This window comes from Pelobates fuscus, chromosome 3 (genome assembly GCF_036172605.1).
Source record: "Pelobates fuscus isolate aPelFus1 chromosome 3, aPelFus1.pri, whole genome shotgun sequence".
Classification (NCBI taxonomy): domain Eukaryota; kingdom Metazoa; phylum Chordata; class Amphibia; order Anura; family Pelobatidae; genus Pelobates; species Pelobates fuscus.
Window position 1 is genome coordinate 257,036,260 of NC_086319.1, and position 16,651 is coordinate 257,052,910.

General features: G+C 45.1%; 1 protein-coding gene across 1 annotated transcript in view; it reads left to right on the forward strand.

Annotated features, from left to right (window-relative positions):
* Positions 1-6,909: 6,909 nt before the first annotated feature.
* The window catches only part of LOC134602907 (uncharacterized), an 84,379-nt gene continuing 74,637 nt past the window's right edge, over positions 6,910-16,651 (forward strand). The window contains exons 1-2 of the mRNA XM_063448371.1: positions 6,910-7,083; positions 7,171-7,269. Coding sequence (XP_063304441.1) covers positions 7,051-7,083; positions 7,171-7,269 — 132 coding nt within the window. The 5' untranslated portion in view covers positions 6,910-7,050. The remainder of the gene's footprint in view (positions 7,084-7,170; positions 7,270-16,651) is intronic.

Genomic DNA, 16,651 nt, shown 5'->3' on the forward strand with positions numbered 1-16,651 from the left:
GTTTGTCTTTGTGATAAAATTATTATGCAACCAAACTATCTCCTACAGTTTTCCCATTAGGCTAGGAGTCTGGAAGAACTGCGCATACAGATTTTTCACCTTAGTGGAGGAAGGAACGAATATATTGAACTCCTTTAACAGTATGGTGGACCAACGATCCTTTTCCACATCACAGCTACATAAATTGTGCAGACATCACTGTGACCCCTACAGACCCAGACGCCTTGATACCCAGACCCAGGGGCGTATTAGCCGCGAGGCAAACAAGGCATTTGCCTTGGGCGGCATTTTTCAGGGGGCGGCAAAAAAAGCCGCCCCCAAATGCCCAGGGCAAATGCCTTGTTAGCCTTGCGGTTAACAAGGCATGCTGGGCGGCCGGCGGGCTGCTGGGCAGTGCGGGTAGGTAGGCGGCCGGCGAGGGAGCACTTCCTCTGAGCGGTCTGCTCAGCTCCCTCGCGCGCCGCAGAGTGAGGCTGGGAGCCGGAATATGACGTCATATTCCGGCTCCGCCTCCCAGCCTCACTCTGCGGCGCGCGAGGGAGCTGAGCAGACCGCTCAGAGGAAGTGCTCCCTCGCCGGCCGCCCACCTACCCGCACTGCCCAGCAGCCACTGGACCACCAGGGAGACAGATACCCCCCCCAGCATTCCCAAAGGTAGGGAGGCTGGGGGGGTTAAATGTAAAAAAAATAATGTATTAAATATGTGAGTGAGTGAGTGTGTTTGTATGTCTGTTAGTGTGTGTGTATGTCTGTTAGTGTGTCTGTGTGTCTGTTAGTGTGTGTATGTCTGTAAGTGTGTGTCTGTTAGTGTGTGTGTGTATGTCTGTTATTGTGTGGGTATGTCTGTTATTGTGTGGGTCTGTGTGTGTCTGTTAGTGTGTGTGTGTGTGTGTATATGTCAGTGTGTGTGTGTGTGTGTATATGTCAGTGTGTGTGTGTGTGTATGTCTGTTAGTGTGTGTCTGTGTGTGTCTGTTAGTGTGTGTGTGTGTGTGTGTATGTCTGTTAGTGTATGTGTGTGTCTGTAAGTGTGTGTCTGTTAGTGTGTGTTTTAGTGTGTGTGTATGTAAGTGTGTGTGTGTATGTTAGTGTGTGTGTGTATCTGCTAGTGAGTGTGTGTGTCTGTTAGTGAGTGTGTGCGTATTTGTCAGTGAATGTGTGTGTGAGGCGGGACAGGGGAAGGGTTGGGTGGGGGTGGCGCGGGCGGGGGGAGGGTTGGGTGGGGGTGGCGCGGGCGGGGGGGGAGGGTTGGGTGGGGGTGGCGGGAGGGGGGCGCCTGAGTTTTGTCCTGCCTAGGGCAGCACAAAACCAGGATACACCACTGCCCAGACCCATCATATCAAATTACTTTTGTTTAAGAGCTCACAGCCCATACCTCCTTTTATTTTTTTTATATTCTATTTAGCTAAACCTACATGATTTGTTTATTTTCTCATGCTGTTTCTCTCTACTTAATGGTCTCTAACTGTAACTGCATGGCTTAGCTCAGAAGAACTAATGAGAGTTTCTGCTTAGGACTTCTCTCTGCTCTCCCGTGTTAGCCATAGAGGCAGGGAGATGAGCTTTGCAGACCCCAGGTAATTCTAGATTTAAAACCGGTTTGACATCTTAGAATCAGGGGATGCCAGTGCATTCCTGCCACTATATGCATTACAGCATGGTGGTTATGCTGCTTGGATTTTTCCATTAAATGACTTACCAATATAATATAGTAAGTGATTGCTTGTTAATTGTTGTGTTTTTACTTCTCCACAGCAAATTTATGACAATACCATGCCACAGCTGAAATTTGCTCATGCATCTAATTCCTGTGTATTGTGAATTATAAAAAAATAAATAAAAGAATGTTGTTGGAATTTCAACCATAGCAGCGATACTGTGAACATTCTTCTAGGTGCTTAACCTGGCAAATTTTAGTCCTGCTTAAGCCACTTTGTAGATGTCTTAATATGTTGTTTAACCTGAAATTCAAGCAATGATTGCATATAGATGGTTAGATCTGCGGCATCTAATATGTCTCTGTGTGTACATGACTGCTGACCCTCTGTATGTGGGGTATGTGAATTTACGGCACTGCAAGCACAAAAGTGTGCGTACAGCTTTTCTGTGTTAGATACCCAAGTGTGCATGAGTGTCACCCAGAACACAGAAGTGTAGTCCAAACAAGTACATTTCATACATACCTCAGTTGTGTTATTCCCCTCAGTAAATGCTCTTGAAGTTGCTAAGTTTGGTGAATGTGCAAATACTTTGTATAGTATTCACATATGAGAATTACTTATTTTGAACCAGGCATTACATTGTACACCTTCTGTTAAAATGATTGAAGCTCAGTTGGATTGGGTTCTTAGTTAATAATTAGACCAAAAATCAGCCTTGGTGTCCACAAAAGTCCCCAAAAAGCATAGCACTCTGACCCTGCAGAGTGCACTGAAACAGTGCTCCCCTCAGTGGGCTGGCTTAAATGATGGACAGGCAGCCTGGAGTGCATTCACACCAGGTTGATCTGCCATTAATTTGTCTGGGCAAGCCCCGCACCCTTTCAAGGAGGTCCTGCAACATTTTGGGGTAGAGCTAGTGATTACATCACTGGCAGGATCTCCCTCCCAGTGGCGTCTCAATTCTCAGGGCGCCAGAGTTGTGAGATATGTAGCCCACCGGATGACTCTTCAGATGGAAGCATGTCTGCAATCATTGGGTAATTGCACCAGCTGATCTCCTTCATTCAATGATTACAGTCATGCAGATGCATGCTTGGCACTAAAGAGATATCCATTTTCTCCAGCTGGTGAAGACCAGATGTGGAAAATGTGGCACAGGTGCCCCAGGAACCCAGATAAGTTGTCAAACTATACTAAAATGGTTTGGCATCTTACCTTCGGAGAACGCCAGGACACTTCTGGCACCATAACCACTACATTAAGCTGTAGTATTTATGTTGGTTAGAGTGTCCCTGTAATAGAAAATCCAGACTGTTTACATTCACACCGCTGTCTGACAGCTGATCAAGCTGGGCTCAAGCACTAACCACATCAGTGTTCAATCAAAATTCAGGGCCAGACTCAGGATACAAAGCAAAAAAAATCTATGCCAGCCCCATAAGTCATGCCATGTATTGTGTGTAATATATATATCATAGCCTTACATATTACTGGTATATTTATTTTTCTAATTAAAAATATTGGTCCATTATGAGTAAAACATTTAATTATACAGTAAGCATACCAACATGCAGACACAGACAATCTCACTCACTAGCAGCCACACACACACACACACAAGCTCGCTCACTAGCAGACACACACACACACACACACACACACACACAAGCTCACTCACTAGCAGCCACACACACACATACAAGGAAACTCACTAGCAGGCACACACAGCCACACACACAAGCTCACTCACTAGCAGCAACGCACACACAAGCTCACTCAGGAGCAGGCACACACACACACAAGCTCACTCAGGAGCAGGTACACACATACACATAGACACACACAAGCTCCCTCACTAGCAGCCACACACACACAATCACTGTCATGGCTAAAGCTTACCATGTACTGGTAGGTAAGTAACCATTTTGTGAGCCTCTTCCTCCCAGAGAGATAAGCAATGTGCCTGTGGGGACGGAGCTTCCCTTTAGGAGGCGGGACTTCCATCCAGGAGGCGTGGCTTTCCGGCGGGGCGGGACGTTACCCGAATCAATGTACATTTTGAAGGGAGACTGACAGGTCTGCCTCCGACCGCCAGCAGCCTGACTGTGGCCGCACCAGCCTCCAGCTCCTCCTTGTTTACTCCCCTCGGACTGACACAGGCTGGCCGAGTGAAAATAATTAAAATTACAGTAGCATGATGTTTTGGGCTGTCTGCCCGGCCTCAGGTGCCGCGGCCCACAGGGAAATTTCCCGGTATCCCGGTGGGCCAGTCTGGCCCAATCTCAATTGCTATTCCAGGGAGAGGTTTGGTTTTTGCAGATGTTCAATAAAGAAATAGTGTTTTATTACATTTTATTAAATAGGTGTAATCTTCTTTTTGTTTTCTTTGAATAAAGAAGTAAAAGTAAAAAATAAAAAAGGTTGTGTTTAATGAATAACCCCGACTGTTTACATTCACACTGCTGTCTGACAGCTGATCAAGCTGGGCGCAAGCACTAACCACATCAGTGTGCACCCCGTCCAATCAGCAGCCGCTGTCATCCAATGTAGTTTCTTAATTGCTAATCCAGGGTGAGGTTTGTTTTCAGAGATGTTCAATAAAAAAACAGTGTTTTATTACATTTTATTAAATGGGTGTAATCTTCTTTTCTAACGTTTACTTTGAATAAAGAAGTAGAGGTTTAAAAAAAAAAGTTTGTGTCTCTTTTAAAAAAGCACTTACTATGGAAATTACTTTTCTATATTTTTCATAACTATGCAGGGAGGGGCCATCCAAGAAACCTGTACAACATAGATAGCTGAGCAACCTGAAGAAATCTGCTATTGCAGGCAAGCATACCAGGCAAGTAACATGTGTCTCTCTAATGCTAATGAAGACTGTTTACTGAAGTTAGAAATATTTGCAGTTTAAATTCACTTTGAATTCTCACTTTAGTAATAAACCTGTATGACTCTTATCACAGGCAGGAATGCAATATAACAATAAAAAATGATAAGTTACAATAAGAAAATCACTGTTCTGTACAACAGTTTATGTTTAACAACTACATAAATGGGCAATTTGTTTGTATGTACCTGTGTCTAAATAATTCTTATGTTTTGCCAGGAAAAAATTTAATGGTATTTTAGCAGTATTGGGTATCTTCAAAGCTTCATGACTTATACAATATTGCACATATAACAAAAGATATATACAATACAATTAAATATTAACAGTGCTTGTATTTATATTCAGGGACTTTAGACTGGCGGGAAGTATGACATTTGCTACATAGTTATTCAGGTTTACAGAGCTCTGTTATGGAGACAGCTATGGAAAATACTACTTAGGTAGTGTGGGTGTTTTTTATTTTAGAAGAAATGGTTATAAGCCACGAATAAAAGTAAAGAGCAAGTCTGGATTCAATAGTTGCCCAACATAGTTATTTTAACATATAACGTTTGACGTGATTTTTACTGCATATATAATAGAGAACAAAAATATATGAATTATACAGAATTATAAATTTACAGTAAATATAAGCAAATATTAAATAATCAGCATTAATATTTGTTGAAAAAAATGTGTTCTTATCAGATGGTCTTGACAGCATTTTTATTCTGAGCAGCAATGAAATGAATAATACAAAATGTTTTCATGTTTTTGTCTAACATTTAAAACAATCAGGATTATTCACTAAAGTGAGGATTGTCAGAAATCCAATGTGAATTTCAAATTTAAGACCAAAATAACCAAACTGGAGGTTGACTTGTGGATTTTTTCAATTTTGTCTATTTTTGCCTTAAATCTTAAACAGTGCTGGTGTGAGACTATTTTGCACTCTAGGCAAGAGCATCTACTTGCTCCCCCCAAACCAAAAATTGACAACTTTGTGTGTCTTTCTCTTCCCCCTAGCCCCTTTGTGTGTGTCTTTCTCCACCAACTCCCTTGTATGGAGTATGTCTCTTTTTTTTCATTCCCCAGTGTGGCATAGGCACGTTTTCCACATAAAATGTGACGGACCGACTGGTATCCCGGCTCCTTTCCTATCTCTCCAGCTGGACACCCATAGTGCTTCAGCCTCTAGCCACCGCAGCTTGGCTATGGTCTCTCCATTGCTTCCCGCCCTCAAACTGGGTCCTGGGTACAGCTATAAGTGATTAAGCTCTCCTGCAGAAAATATAGCTGGGTAGCTGGTCCAGCTGGTCGAGACTGAGTGAAGGGTGAAAAGGAACTGGTTTATTCAGACAAGGCTAACAGAATGTATACACATACCCCCAGCACAGGGTCTCCATTCTATTCCACATAACCCCCCCAGGGCACTCAGATCCATGCAGTGTAGGGGAATCGCCACCGGGGCATAGTTCTGACTGACATGGTCCATGCCCAAAATAGTTCCAGGGCGATTAGTGCTTTTGCCGGTCAACTTTCGGGAGCTCCTGCAGACGAACTACCGGGTGCTCCTCCTAGCTCTCAGGGAGTGTTTGTTCCTTCCAGTCTCGGGCATTTTCCTCCAAAAAGCACTCTCCTGGTGGGTCGGAAGGATGTCAAAACACCAGACCAATTTGACCCTGGAACCGCAAGGTCACATAGCTGAAAACAGTTCCAGAGTGATCGCGGCTAAGTACCGCTGAAGTCTGTTTGCATGTTCGTTGCGAACGATTGCCAGGGAGCGAATGTTCAGCTAAATTCGTGTGAGGGGAGGTACCGAACCAGGGGAAACAAGGTGAAGTCTCTTGGGGAGGCTGGGCAGGTTACCTCCCGAATGGGGTCTTTGGATATTGCCCATAGTCCTTGGGCAGGAAGCTAGCTAGCAGGCTCCTACAGGAACTTGTGGCATAGGCACGTTTTTGTCTCTTTGTAAGTCTCTTTTTACCCCCCCAGTCGCTTTGTTGATAACTGTTCTCCCTTTCTCCCCTCCAGCCCCTCTGTGTGTGTCTCTTTGTCCCCCCAGCCCCTCTGTGAGTCTTTGTCCAACCCAGCCCCTCTGTGAGTCTTTGTCCCTCTGTGTGGCTTCACCCCCAGCCCTCTGTGCGCTTCTCACCCCCCCACCCTCAGCCCTCTGTGTGCCTCTCCCACCCACCTCTGTGGTTTCCCTTCCTCTGTGCCAGCTCACCCCCCTCTTGTAGCATGGCTGAGCAGCAGATCGCAATAAAGGAACTTCTGTTTCCTCTAACCGGTCTGTCAGGAAGCTGCTAGATGCTCCCAGTGAGCACTTTCTGTCAGACTGGGGTAGAAAATTAGAAAATTCATAATACATTGAATACAAGTTTACCACCAGAAAATCTGTAACCTGTGTCAGAAAATGAGAAACAAAAATGAACTACCATTTTCATTTGCAGTGCATTCCAGGTAATCTCAAGCAGAGGCAAACATTTGAACAAGGAAGCATAGACGCACAGAGCTGAGCATGCTGGGAGCACACAATGGCTTTGCAGATTCGGTGAGAAAGCTGAACAGTGTACAATTATATTAGATACACCCTCACTGCACACTTCATGGAATTTAAGATATTTTTCATTTCTTTCAGTATGGAAACACTCCTCTGCACTATGCTGCTCATGCTAACAACATGGGACGTGTGATTGAACTTCTAAACGATGGATGTAATGTGCTGCATCAAAATGGGGTAATTCTGCACAAAATTTGATCTCAGTTCTTTAAAATGCAGTATTGGTAGGGTGACTACTGTGGTAAATTACCAAACTCTATAAATTATTATGTACGCATAGACATAAAAAACTATGGTCCCTCTACTTTAACAAATATTTATTCAGATACAAAACAACAACATACAAATAATGACACACAATCTAACTAACTATACCCACAACAACAACAACAACAACAATCTAACTAACTGACAATAACAACTAAACCTTATAAAGTCATCAGATCCCACTCAAAGTTCACCATGATAAAAAATTAGCCCATGTCTACTCAGTAGCACAGCCAAGAAGGAACTGGAAGGGATGGGGGTAGAGGGAAGTGGTTATCTCTTTCCTGACTTGTAAAGGTATTGAATTACCCAATTACCATATCAAAGGGTAAAGCTTATCCCCCTGTAAGAAAGACCTACATGAGGTTGGCCCCACACCCCTGGTCACCATATTAGTTTGATGACAACATTTCAAAACAACTACAACAGGCTTGCTCTGGTCAGATACCATGGGAAGGAATTGTACCTCCAAATTGTTTTTAAACATATTATCACTCCTAACCTGGGTATCTCTACTCACTCCTTACCCATACCCCCCAAGTGTCCATATTTATGAGGGCCAGCCCCTATTTTGGTACTAAATCCTTTACTTTGATATCACTTTAAATTTAAGTTAGGTTAGAACTATTTTTCTTGAAGGTTTTTGAGCCGGCCACTGGGTTTAAATCTGGTACAATTTCTGTTTTCTGGTGTAGTGAGTCTGACAGAGTCAGTGCTGTGGCAAACTTAGCCACTTCAGATTATATGGCTGTGACTTTAAAGGTTGCACTGTAATACTGTGTTTAAATGTATTCTGCTTACTGTGTTTAAATGTATGCTTGTCTGTGTAATATAGAGCATTCGTATGCTAGCAGCCGAAAGCCGCTAGCATTCACATGGTCGTTTCACGAACAGCAACTTTACCGGCTGTTCGTGAAACGAACCAAGTACCGAACAAGAGCCCACACACAGAGGGTCGTGTGGCTCCAATTAACGGATTGCAACATTGTTGCAATCGGTTGTTAAATGCTTTCCTGGGTGGCTGTCGTTCGACTACCGACCACGCGGCGGGCGGCCATCTTGGATCCTTTGTTAGCCCAGCTGTGTTTGGACGTCGAGCGCCTGGAACTAAAATCTGCTACTCGACGGCGCAAACACCGCTGGACTTCCAGTCCATTCGTCTTTCGGTACTTTTAGGTGAATGTAATATAAAGTCTGTTTTCGTGCGCCGTTCGGTTATTTAAGCTCGGATCTGAGCGGTACTCGCACGAAGTATGCGCTCAGACCCCAGTTATCTACCGAACGGTCATTTATAATAATCACACGAATAAAACAAAAGTTATACATTTTTATGTTAAAACCCGGTTCTGCTGTACAGAGCGATAACCCAATTAACAAGATATTCTAGTGGGAGTATCCCTCTCGTACAGCACTGCATGGTGGGATAAATGCTCTGTAAATTAAGTTTCCCATGTAGTCCACTACTGTAATACCCCTGTGATGGGACTAAGGAAATCCCTTGCATGGGGATTTGCATAAATAAAGGAGCATGTGAATAAAAACCTCAGTTGACTCCCAGAACTGTATTTCATCCGGTTACTGGGGGATTTGGGATATTGCCTTAATTTCCAGCGCTTACTTTGGATTACTTTCTTAACCAGCGGAGATATTGGGATTTCATATTGCAGCTCTGCTACAATTGCCAATCTTTTTGTGGCACTGGGAATGTTTGTGACGTTTTACAAACATACAAATCAACTACATATTTAATATTTGTGGTTGCTGTACAAAAAGTTACAGATTTCTAAAATTAGAAGCCAATGAAGGGAAACAAAATAATGTTTCTTTGTTTTTTTTTTATTAAATTGATTTGAAGAGCGTTGAACTTGTAGTAATCTGGTTTGAGCACTTTTTCTCTGCTAGATCTTGCAGAAGGAACTGCCACCACAAAGTATTAGCAAATAAGTAGATATATCTGCCACAAAACATCTCATATGAGCAAGCATGCCTGGTTCATCTTTGTTTATTATTATTATTATTATTATTGCCAGTTATATAGCGCCAATAGATTCCGTAGTGCTTTACAATATTTTGAGAGGGGGGATGTAACTCTAAATAGAACAATGACAAGAAAACTTACAGGAACAATAGGTTGAAGAGGACCCTGCTCAAACGAGCTTGCAGACTATATGAGGTGGGGTATTGGAAACATTAGGACAGTGAATATCAAATAGGGTGGGAGTGAAGCAGAGCTGGAGGAGAGAGCAAAGCACTGTCCCATAGGGGAGAGCAAGAGACAGGTATGTAAGGTAGAGATTACTCTGGGAAGCCATAAGCTTTCCTGACGAGATGGGTTTTAAGGCCCTTCTTAAATGATTGAAGACTACGGGAGAGTCTGATGGCAGTAGGCAAGCTATTCCATTGGAAAGGAGCCACCCGCGAGAGGTCCTGCACGTGCGAGTTGGCCGTATGGTTGCGGGCAGAGGTCAGGAGGTGGTCACAGGCAGAGCGGAGGGTACGAGGAGGGGCATACCTATGGATCAGTGAAGAGATATAAGAGGGGCCAGAATTGTTCAGTGCTTTAAATGTATGGGTTAGCACTTTGAATTGACTCCTATAGGATACAGGGAGCCAATGTAAGGACTGGCAGAGGGGTGAGGTGTGAGAGGAAAATCAGTCTAGCTGCAGCATTCATTACAGACTGTAGCAGGGCAATACGGCTTTTGGGGAGACCAATCAGGAGAGGGTTACAGTAATCCATGCGGGAAATTACTAGAGCATGGACAAGCTCCTTGGTAGCATCTTGCGTAAGAAAGGGGCGGATGCGGGCTATGTTTTTGAGTTGAAACCTACAGGACTTGGCAACAAACTGGATGTGAGACTCAAGGGTGAGACCAGAGTCAAGTATGACGCCAAGACAGCGCGCTTGCAGGGATGGACTTATGTGGATATCACTGACTTGAAGGGAGAGCGAGAGAGGAAGATCAGTATTAGGAGGAGGAAAGACAAGGAGTTCAGTTTTAGAGAGGTTAAGTTTCAGAAAGCGTGAGGACATCCAGTCAGAGATGGAAGAAAGGCAAGCAGTGACACGTTGCAGGACGGCAGGGGAGAGGTCTGGGAGGGAGAGGTATATCTGAGTGTCATCAGCGTACATGTGGTATTGGAATCCAAAAGAGGCAATAAGTTTACCAAGAGAGGCAGTATAAAGAGAAAATAGAAGGGGACCAAGCACAGAGCCTTGGGGAACTCCAACCGAGACAGTACGAGAGGAGGAGGTATCTATGGAAAAGGAAACACTGAATGAGCGTTGGGTGAGATAGGAGGAAAACCAAGAGAGGACAGAGTCACAGAGGCCAAGCGATTGAAGAGTTTGAAGGAGGAGAGCATGATCAACGGTGTCAAAGGCAGCAGAGAGGTAAAGGAGAATTAATATGGAGTAGTGACCTTTGGATTTAGCGGAGATTAGGTCATTAGTCACTTTGATAAGAGCAGTCTCAGTAGAGTGTAAGAGGGCAGAAGCCAGACTAAAGAGGGTCAAGGAGAGAGTTGGAATTAAGGAAGCGAGACACACGGGTAAAGACAAGTCTTTCCAAAAGCTTTGATGAGAAAGGGAGCAGGGATATGGGACGATAGTTAGAGGGGGAGGACGGGTGAAGAGATGTTTTTTTCAGGATAGGTACTACAGTGGCATGTTTAAAATCAGCAGGAACAGTGCCAGAAGAGAGAGAGCAGTTAAATATGTGTGTTAGGGTAGGCACAAGACAAGGGGAGAGAGATCTGATGAGGTGAGATGGGACAGGATCGAGCGAGCAAGTGGTGGGGCGAGAGGAATGGAGAAGCGCAGCCACCTCTTGTTCAGTAGCAGGGTAGAAAGTCTGGAGGGTAGGAAATGCATGATTTACGTGTGATTGAGAAAGAGAACGGCAAGGAGGGGAGAATTGTTTCCTTAGCTGTACAATCTTGTCAGTAAAGTAGCATGCAAAGCTATCAGCTGTAAGGTTAGTTTGGGGGTTGGCCACAGCAGGGCGGAGAAGGGAATTAAAGGTGTCAAAGAGACGTCTGGGATTGCGGGAGCATGAACTATAATGGAGAAAGTGTTCATCTTTAGTTATTTGTTTACTACTAATAAGTAAAGTTTGTCTTCTCATTTGTCATTCTTTTCTCCGCTACCATCCCAAACATTCCTTGTAAGCATATTGCTGCTCAGATTTGCTGGGGTAGTTATCTTGTTGCACAGGGAAAGTTTAGTTGACAACCTCTGTTACTATATTGCACAGCTTTAACCCCTTAAGGACCAAACTTCTGGAATAAAAGGGAATCATGACATATCAAACATGTCATGTGTCCTTAAGGGGTTAAGTACATTGTCACTATCTGGAGTGACTGACCAGTGTTATCCTCTGCTTGTATGTAGTAATGTGTGTTGTTGTGTGTAGCAGTGTTTCTGTACTTGCATTTCATTATACTAGCCACACTCTCTCTTGACTTCTTGGCTTGCACAGTCTGAGATCACTGTGTTAAGTCAAAGGGTGCAATAAAAAAGAATATCCAGTGCACTCCCTTATCCACTAAACAGCAACTTCGGTGCTGACAGATTAAAAACACCTAATCTAGGCAAAAAATAATGGGGGTTTAGTTACATTATATGATCATACATTGCATAAGCCTGCCACAACGTCAATGTACCCCCATTATTTGGCAGGTCCTACTCTAACAGCCTAATGTCTGCTTCATGAGCTACTTACTTGGGGGAAAAATCAATCTGGAGTTCTCTGCAGTACAAGGCTAAATAGGGCCATGGGATGAGGCAACTGTGACAGGGAAGGGTGCAAAACCAAAGAGTTGGCTAGACTCCCAAATATATATAGAAAGGCGTAGCCTGTAATTGTGGGAGGGGTTACCCGGCTATATAAACTCGGGCCGCCCCTCTCACTGGGCCCTTCACACTTGGTTCAGAAGGCACTTGGTCAATTACTGACCCACATGACACTGTCTATAATTACCATTTATTTTTCAAAGCGTTTGCCATTTCTGACAAAGTACACTTCGGTTCACCTTTTTGCCACCTCATTGGGAAACAATTAAGCTTACAAACACCACATACTACGTCATACCTACTTACAAAATTAAATTTATCCCAGTTTACCATTAACAGAATGATGCCCAGCCTACCTAATAGAACAATTATCTGTCACGCACAGGGCTACACAGACATATGCCTCTCCCAAGATCACATGAGTAAGCGCACTCTTCTATTGCATTACGTTCGTTAGGACTAGTTGGTAACTTATACACGACCCTTAGCGTTTTCAGGTTATACTGGTATTCTAGAATACTAGTAGTATAAGCGCTAATTCACAGCCTCTAGTATACCTCAGTACACCTCTTCGAATACTAGAACATAAATCCTCTACATACACTAGAAATCTCTCTACCAGAGAAGGATAGGAGGCAGGCATATAAAGCGTTGATCAAGTTGTATCAATGTGTTTATCAAACTTTTTGCCCTCTTTATTTACAGGCCTACCCGAACGTCGGTCCCGGCACACCACAGCCGACTTATATCATACCTGACGTATCCCATATTCAATACCGTTATTCGGCTTATTGTCCCCGACTACAAATAGAAAGGCATAGCCTGTTATTGTGGGAGGGGTTACAGGCCTACCCGAACGTCGGTTCCGGCACACTACAACCGACTTATATCATACCTGACTTATCCCATATTCAATACCGTTACTCAGCTTATTGTCCCCGACTACAAATATATATATGAAAAACCAGGGGGCTGGCTGCCCTCACCTGAACATGCATAAATAGGGCAAAAAATAATGGGAGTTTACTAACATTGTATGATCATACATTGCATAAACCTGCCACAACGTCAAGTCGGAGAGTGCAAGTCAACAAAAGTTACTACTCTTTCAAGCTTAACACAGCACTCTACGCATAGACTCCAGCACACTTAATTCAGGCACTGCAGGCAGGATGGCTTTTAACAGGCAGAATAGGCACCCTCGACACTCCTATCAGGCATGCACCTGTAGATAGCTGCCTAATTAGATCATGCCAAACTAATCTTATTGATTTTTTTGATTGGGTAACTAAAATAATAGATCAGGGTGGTGCAGTAGACATTGCTTACCTAGATTTCAGTAAGGCTTTTGACACTGTTGCATATAGAAGGCTTATCAATAAACTGCAATCTTTAAGTTTGGATTCCAATATTGTTGAATGGGTAAGGCAGTGGCTGAGTGACAGGCAACAGAGGGTTGTAGTCAATGAAGTATATTCAAAGCTTGGGCTTGTCACCAGTGGGGTACCTCAGGGATCTGTACTTGGACCCATTCTCTTTAATATTTTTATTAGTGATATTGCAGAAGGTCTTGATGGTAAGGTGTGTCTTTTTGCTGATGATACTAAGATATGTAACAGGGTTGATGTTCCAGGAGGGATAAGCCAAATGGAAAATGATTTAGGTAAACTAGAAAAATGGTCAGAGTTGTGGCAACTGACATTTAATGTGGATAAGTGCAAGATAATGCATGTTGGACGTAAAAACCCAAGAGCAGAGTACAGAATATTTGATAGAGTCCTAACCTCAACATCTGAGGAAAGGGATTTAGGGGTGATTCTTTCTGATGACTTAAAGGTAGGCAGACAATGTAATAGACCAGCAGGAAATGCCAGCAGAATGCTTGGTTGTATAGGGAGAGGAATTAGCAGTAGAAAGAGGGAAGTGCTCATGCCATTGTACAGAACACTGGTGAGACCTCACTTGGAGTATTGTACGCAGTACTGGAGACCGTATCTTCAGAAGGATATTGATACTTTAGAGTTCAGAGAAGGGCTACTAAACTGGTTCATGGATTGCAGGATAAAACGTACCAGGAAAGGTTAAAGGATCTTAACATGTATAGCTTGGAGGAAAGACGAGACAGGGGGGATATGATAGAAACATTTAAATACATAAAGGGAATCAACACGGTAAAGGAGGAGCCTATATTTAAAAGATGAAAAACTACCACAACAAGAGGACATAGTCTTAAATTAGAGGGGCAAAGGGGGCGGGGCCTGACCGCAGAGCTGTGAGGACGCTTGCCTCAGCAGCTCCTACAGCAATCAATGAATAAAGCGGATTTTAATAATCAAAACTGAGATCAACCGTGTTAAAAGAGTCACCAAACGTGGGGTGACACTGAGAGGAACACTATGACACCACTCAAGCTACTCTATGAATATGATCCACTCGGCAAAGGTCGAAAGCCTACCCATATGGCAGGCCGCTTTCCCGACGCCACACGCAGCCGACTCTGTAAACATGGGTCTCTGTTCCCCCCCCCCTGGACCGGCGGGGGTTATCCCGGTCTACCTCCACACAGAGGACATTCACCTCCGAGACACTCCAGGGCATAACTTGAACTGTGAGTCACAAAGCCGAGCCAAGATGGCCAACAGCACTGCAGTTCCCGCGAAGCAACAAAATGTAAACGACTGGGCAGAGGCATTCAAAGCAAAATTCGACGCCGTTTGCAGGCGATTCTGGCAACGACTGGAAAATAAAAACCAGCATCCTGCACAGACACTGGATACAGCGAAAACCGGGTGTTTGAAACCCCCTCACGTCAAGCAACACCCGGCAACCCCATATCCACCGTGGAAGCAGGGGACCTCCAAGAAGGGGAAAACACAGAGCCCAGACTCACATCACGGGGCACCACGATCACCCACCTCACGAGACAATACCAGCAGGCACGGCTGAGGGGCACCCAGGGCCGGACTGGCCCACCGGGATACCGGGAAATTTCCCGGTGGGCCGCGGCACCTGGGGGGCTGGAGGGAGAGAGGGAGCCCTGCTCCCTGTATTTTAATAATATTGCGGCCGCCGGCCGCATTGTCGCTTCCGCCGGGTGGCCGGTCCGGCGGCACACTCTGAGGATTTATACTTACCTTGCAGCCGGCGGCCCCATCTCCTGTGCTGACAGCTATACCTGCTGTCAGTATCAGTGAGTTTGCCGGGCGGCCGCCCAAGCGATCCGGCGGCACACTCACTGATACTGACAGCAGCATAGCTGTCAGCACAGGAGGACTGAGGGAGTAGGCGGAGCTAACGACCATGCTCCCTCGCGGTTCCCATAATCCCCAGCTCAGCCACATCATAGAGTAATCAGTACTCTATGATGTGTAGATGCTAGGAATTATGGGGACCGCGAGGGAGCATGGTCGTTAGCTCCGCCCCCTCCCTCAGTCCTCCTGTGACAAGTTAAGCAGGCACACGGAAGGGGGGGCAAATAGAGGGGAAGGGGGGGGGCAAATAGAGGGGAAGGGGGGGGCAAATAGAGGGGAAGGGGGGGCAAATAGAGGGGAAGGGGGAGACAAATAGAGGGGAAGGGGGGTAAATAGAGGAGAAGGGGGAGACAAATAGAGGGGAAGGGGGGTAAATAGAGGAGAAGGGGGAGACAAATAGAGGGGAAGGGGGAGACAAATAGAGGGGAAGGGGGGTAAATAGAGGAGAAGGGGGAGAAAAATAGAGGGGAAGGGGAGAGGCAAATAGAGGGGAAGGGGGAGACAAATAGAGGGGAAGGGGAGAGGCAAATAGAGGAGATGGGGTAGGCAAATAGAGGGGAAGGGGGGCAAATATAGAGGGGAAGGGGGGAGACACATAGAGGGGAAGGGGGTTAAATAGAGGAGAAGGGAGAGACAAATAGAGGGGAAGGGGGTAAATAGAGGAGAAGGGGAGAGGCAAATAGGGGGGTAGACAAATAGAGGGGAAGGGGGAAACAAATAGAGGGGAAGGGGAGAGGCAAATAGAGGGGAAGGGGGGTAGACAAATAGAGGAGAAGGGGAGACAAATAGAGGGGAAGGGGCAAATAGAGGGGAAGGGGGGAGACAAATAGAGGGGAAGGGGGGTAAATAGAGGAGAAGGGGGAGACAAATAGAGGGGAAGGGGGGTAAATAGAGGAGAAGGGGGAGACAAATAGAGGGGAAGGGGGGTAAATAGAGGAGAAGGGGGAGACAAATAGAGGGGAAGGGGGAGACAAATAGAGGGGAAGGGGGGTAAATAGAGGAGAAGGGGGAGAAAAATAGAGGGGAAGGGGAGAGGCAAATAGAGGGGAAGGGGGAGACAAATAGAGGGGAAGGGGGAGACAAATAGAGGGGAAGGGGGGTAAATAGAGGAGAAGGGGGAGAAAAATAGAGGGGAAGGGGAGAGGCAAATAGAGGGGAAGGGGGAGACAAATAGAGGGGAAGGGGAGAGGCAAATAGAGGAGATGGGGTAGGCAAATAGAGGGGAAGGGGGGCAAATATAGAGGGG